Here is a 4,941-nt window from a genome sequence, read left to right as displayed (position 1 = left end):
ATCAAGAAGAACAAGAAAGCTACAAAATGTTTCGTTTTCATAATCATTGTCACAATCTATAGCTTGTTTGTTACATTAAAGTTGATTAAAAAAAAAAAAAAAAGCTTTGAGTGGAGGTCACATGCTTCCTGTCTAGAGTGGAGCTCCACTCTGCAGTTGGACTCTTCTCTCTCTCTCTTTAAGCTACACGTAACGTCATAGGTGTGAGACATACACACGTGGTGATGGAGGGTATCCGAGAATTAGCGGTGCAGTTGCACCGGGTTCACGCACTTAAGTTCGGTAGCTTTGTGTTAAAGAGTGGACTCACTTCCCCGGTCTATTTCGATCTGCGGGTGATCGTCTCTTACCCGGAGCTGCTTAACCAGGTGCAGGAAAAAACTACTGGACTGATACAGACAGACACATACATTATTGCTCGTGTACATGCTGTGTGATAGATGCGCTCACACGTGACTGTTTCAAGGAGAGACAGGACTGGTTTGGTTTCTAGAATTTAGATGTAGAGGGAGGCAGAGAGAAAGCCAGGGCTGCTAATCTATGTTCAGATAAACACACACATACATACATATTTCTTGTATACGGACAGCTTATTCATTGAGGTATTGCAAGCGAGCAATGAGAAGATAGTATTGATAAGAATGTTTAATTTATATGTAAAACGTGGTGAGGTTATGATAACGTGTCCATATCATGCCGTTAGTGTCCCTGGTCCACCTACCTACATGTAGTGTGTCAGCATGCCCTCAAAATTATATTCCATAATGTTGTCACATGTTTATAATAGCTAGAGTTGTGAAACCAGTGGTAGCTGAGTAGGTGGCTTAATTACAAGCAATACAACTGGTTATGGAGCATAGGAAAATAATGATCTGTGTTTGGAAGGAACAATACTATGGTATTACATACACAGCTCATAACAGGAAATTACAACACATACTCATTCTCTCATTTTAACAACTTTAGCTGCAACATTTTGAATACATATGTTACAAAAATGCGTATTAAGTCATTCTTTTTTTAAATCTTATACTTTGTTTTTGACTATAGTTTCTGTTTTATCCATTGAAGATCAACTTCCTAACATATTGGAGTTCCAGATCAATAGCTTAGAATCCTTAAGCCCTGCATATAAATTTTATAGTTAGTGAACAAAAAAAAATTGGTATAATTGCAAAACATGTCCAGTGGTACAAGGTCAGGTTTAGGTAAAGTTACAAGGTACTCTCTGTCCTTCTCTCCAGAGAGCTCTTTTGAGTTGTCGCCACCTTGTTTGCCCACCAGCCATCCCAAAGCTTTCCGTTTTCTATGAGCCACAAAAGTGTTTGCCTAAATTCTTAGTTCTGATTTTCCCAGGAGAAGCAAAAACTAGCACAAATGTCTGCATGTGACCCTTGGTCCAAAAGTTGAACATACCTAAGAATAATCTATTAGATGTATAAGGGGGAAAAAAAGCTTATACATCACAATATTTTTTAAATGAAAATTGCACAGTTTTATACAGGGGGCCATAAATTGTAAAATATGCTATAACTTCTAACAGGTATCAACCCTGGTAGAAAAGGAGGCTGGTTCCATAAAAGTGTCAAATAACATCCCATTCCAAAGAATATAGATCTCTGATGCAAAGCCAGCTATAAGCACTCAGTATTGTAAGTTAAAATTAGACCTCCTAAAAAAACTCAATTTCTTCTTACATATAAAACCAACCATAGCTGCTAAATCATGTGTCTGAGAATTTGAGAGACAGAATTAGAAAGAAGTACATATTTAAAGGGGCAGTCAACACCAGAATTTTTGTGGTTTTAAAAGATAGATAATCCCTTAATTACCAATTCCCCAGTTTTGCATAACCAACACAGTTATAATTATACACGTTTTTACCTCTGTAATTACCTTGTATCTAAGCCTCAGCAGACTGCCCCCTTATTTTAGTTCTTTTGACAGACTTGCATTTTAGCCAATCAGAGCTGTCTCCATGGTAAATTCATGTGCATGAGCTCAATGTTATCTATATGAAACACGTGAACTAATGCCCGCTAGTGGTGAAAAAATATCAAAAAGCATTTAGATTAGAGGCGGCCTTAAAGGTCTAAGAAATTGGCATATGAACCTCCTAGGTTTAGCTTTCAATTAAGAATACCAAGAGAACAAAGCAAAATTGGTGATAAAAGTAAATTGGAAAGTTGTTTAAAATTACATGCCCTATTTGAAAAATGAAAGTTTTTTTTTTAACTTGACTGTCCCTTTAAATGAGAGGCTGCATATAAAGCATTGTTTTTGGGGGGGGGGGGGCTCCTGCACAATAAATATTACTTTTATCGCCTAAGTTTTGTTCTTCAATTTTACAGCTAAGTTTGATGTATAAAGTTATTATTCTCAGCCATGGGAAGTGGCAGAAAATTGATAGGGTGACTTAATTTCTTGCAGGTGGCAGATCTATTATCCAAAAAAGCACAGATTGCAGCAATTCGTTATGATTCAGTGTGTGGTGTTCCGTACACAGCTCTGCCACTCGCCACTATCATTTGCTCAAAGGAAAATCTCCCAATGTTAATCAGGAGGAAGGAGGCCAAGGATTATGGTAAATAACTCTGTCCACACACTCTGCTATCTGGGTACAACTTTTAAAACACCTGGGAAATTACTAAAATTTAATAAATATATATATATATATATATATATATATATATATATATAAGAGAGAGAGAGAGAGAGTTTGATTGTTTTTATTTCTAATATGAGTGCAAATTCATTTTTGTTTTGCGCACAGGAACAAAGCGATTGGTGGAAGGCACAATTAATCCTGGAGAAACATGTTTGATAATTGAAGATGTTGTGACAAGTGGTTCCAGTGTCCTTGAGACAGTAGATGTGCTGGAGAAAGAGGGTCTGCGTGTGACTCATGCTGTTGTGCTGGTGGATAGAGAGCAGGGTGGGAAGGAGAGACTGGCAGAGCGCGGTATCAATCTGCTCTCTGTATTTACCTTGACGCATCTCATGCATATGCTGCATGAGCTGAAGGCTGTTGATGCAGAAACCGTGCAGAGAGTTAAAGAATTTATTCATGAAAATAAGCTTGCTGTTCAGCAATCTGATACTACCAAGAAACGCCATGTATGGATGAGCTATGCCTCTCGTGCCCAACTCCCTAGCACACATCCTTTGGCTGCTCGACTTCTTACCATTATGGAGGCCAAGAAGACAAACCTCTGTCTGTCAGCTGATGTTACAAACTCTGCAGAACTGCTTCAGCTGGCAGCACAGCTGGGACCTGCCATATGCATGTTAAAGACCCACATAGACATTTTGACAGATTTTACACCAGATGTCACAACCCAGCTGCAAGATCTTGCTAAGCAGCATCAGTTCCTCCTTTTTGAAGATCGTAAATTTGCTGATATTGGGAATACTGTGAAACACCAATATGAAGGTAATCGCCCAATATTTATCTCAGTAGAAATTTACTTTTTGTCATAATTTGTAATAACTGGAACTTTTTTTTTTTAGTACATAGCTTTGTTGGATGATTTTATTGTCAGAATTTGTTCCTTTTCTGTATGATTTGTCTGGCCTATGTTTCTTAGGTGGCATCTATAAAATCTCTTCTTGGTCTGACGTGGTGAATGCGCATGTTGTACCGGGCCCAGGAGTAGTCCTGGGGCTGCAGCAGGTTGGCTGTGCATTGGGAAAAGGCTGCCTAGTCATAGCAGAGATGAGTTCCCAGGGATCACTAGCAACTGGGGAATACACTAAGACAGCTGTAGGTGTAATAAGATGTATCTTTAATGAAATGTTTTGTTCTCACACATACAAGTTGCAGACTGTCCTGCTAATAAGTTGCACACATGTATTTTGCTTAAATACATATTTGTTTCCTCACTAGGTTAAAATAGCAGAGGATCATCCTGAATTTGTATTCGGATTCATTTCTGGCTGCAGGATAAGTGAAAAACCGGAATATCTGCACCTGTCACCTGGCGTTCAGATGCAGTCAGGAGGTATAATTAGAACTTTACCACTATTTGTGTTCTAGTTTTATTAGAATATTTTATGCTTATACATATTTGAATGTTCTGTTTTTAGGGGATAATCTTGGGCAGCAGTACCAGACTCCACATAAAATAATCACCCAGAAGGGTTCTGACATTATAATTGTTGGTAGAGGCATCCTCTCAGCCACCAATCGTCTTGAAGCAGCTGAGATGTATAGAACGGCAGGATGGGAAGCCTATTTGTCAAGGACACAGGAGTCAGATTGATGAACTGTGTATGCCATCTGCATTAGATGCAGAAAACAATCTCCTTTACTTACTGATGCGTTGAAGACTTGAACTCCACAGGATATGAAATTACCTTGTTAGACAAGGGAAAGCTATCCATGGAGCATTATTTTTTTATGAGTGAAAGTATATAGCTATTCAGTCCAATGCATGTTAATGCTGTTTACATGATTTTTTTTTTTTTTGCATCACCATAAAGTAATACAACAACACAACAGATTTACCACTATCACTTACTAGGCTGTTTCATACATTCCAAAGACCCACACTCCAAACTTGTGTTTACTTTATATTTTTCACATTGCTTTTATAGATTAGTTTATTTTCATTATTAAAAAAAAATATGCTTAAACAGTCATACTGCATTAAATGTCTGGTTTCCAGTGCACATAAGTGAATTTCCCATCTCTCAGCAAGTTTCTAGAGATAACTACCCTCTAGTTTATATTTACAGATGAAACTCTGTGCTCAAACAGAATCTTCTCTATGGGTAGCAACGTTAGAACAAGGGCCTGGTACTAGGTTAAAATAACAGGTTTAATAATTTCCCTTCTCAAAGTACTTTTGCTTACACTTATAAATAACACCTTGTGTTTCTTGAGTAGGTTACATTTCTCAACAGCTACAACTTTTTTGACAGAGAAAACCTTTACTGCTT

General features: G+C 37.8%; 1 protein-coding gene across 1 annotated transcript; it reads left to right on the top strand.

Moving 5' to 3' along the window:
- Positions 1 to 219: 219 nt before the first annotated feature.
- LOC128645228 (uridine 5'-monophosphate synthase-like) lies at positions 220 to 4,641 on the top strand. Its single transcript, XM_053698060.1, has 6 exons — positions 220 to 368; positions 2,431 to 2,584; positions 2,774 to 3,433; positions 3,588 to 3,763; positions 3,887 to 4,001; positions 4,087 to 4,641. Exons 1-6 carry the CDS (start codon positions 225 to 227, stop codon positions 4,260 to 4,262), a joined length of 1,425 nt encoding a protein of 474 aa, XP_053554035.1. The 5' UTR covers positions 220 to 224; the 3' UTR covers positions 4,263 to 4,641.
- Positions 4,642 to 4,941: the final 300 nt, after the last annotated feature.

Source organism: Bombina bombina, chromosome 1 (genome assembly GCF_027579735.1).
Source record: "Bombina bombina isolate aBomBom1 chromosome 1, aBomBom1.pri, whole genome shotgun sequence".
In the NCBI taxonomy this organism is placed as follows: Eukaryota; Metazoa; Chordata; class Amphibia; order Anura; family Bombinatoridae; genus Bombina; species Bombina bombina.
The sequence above is the reverse complement of the archived record's forward strand: the minus strand, read 5'-3'. Positions and strand labels throughout refer to the sequence as shown.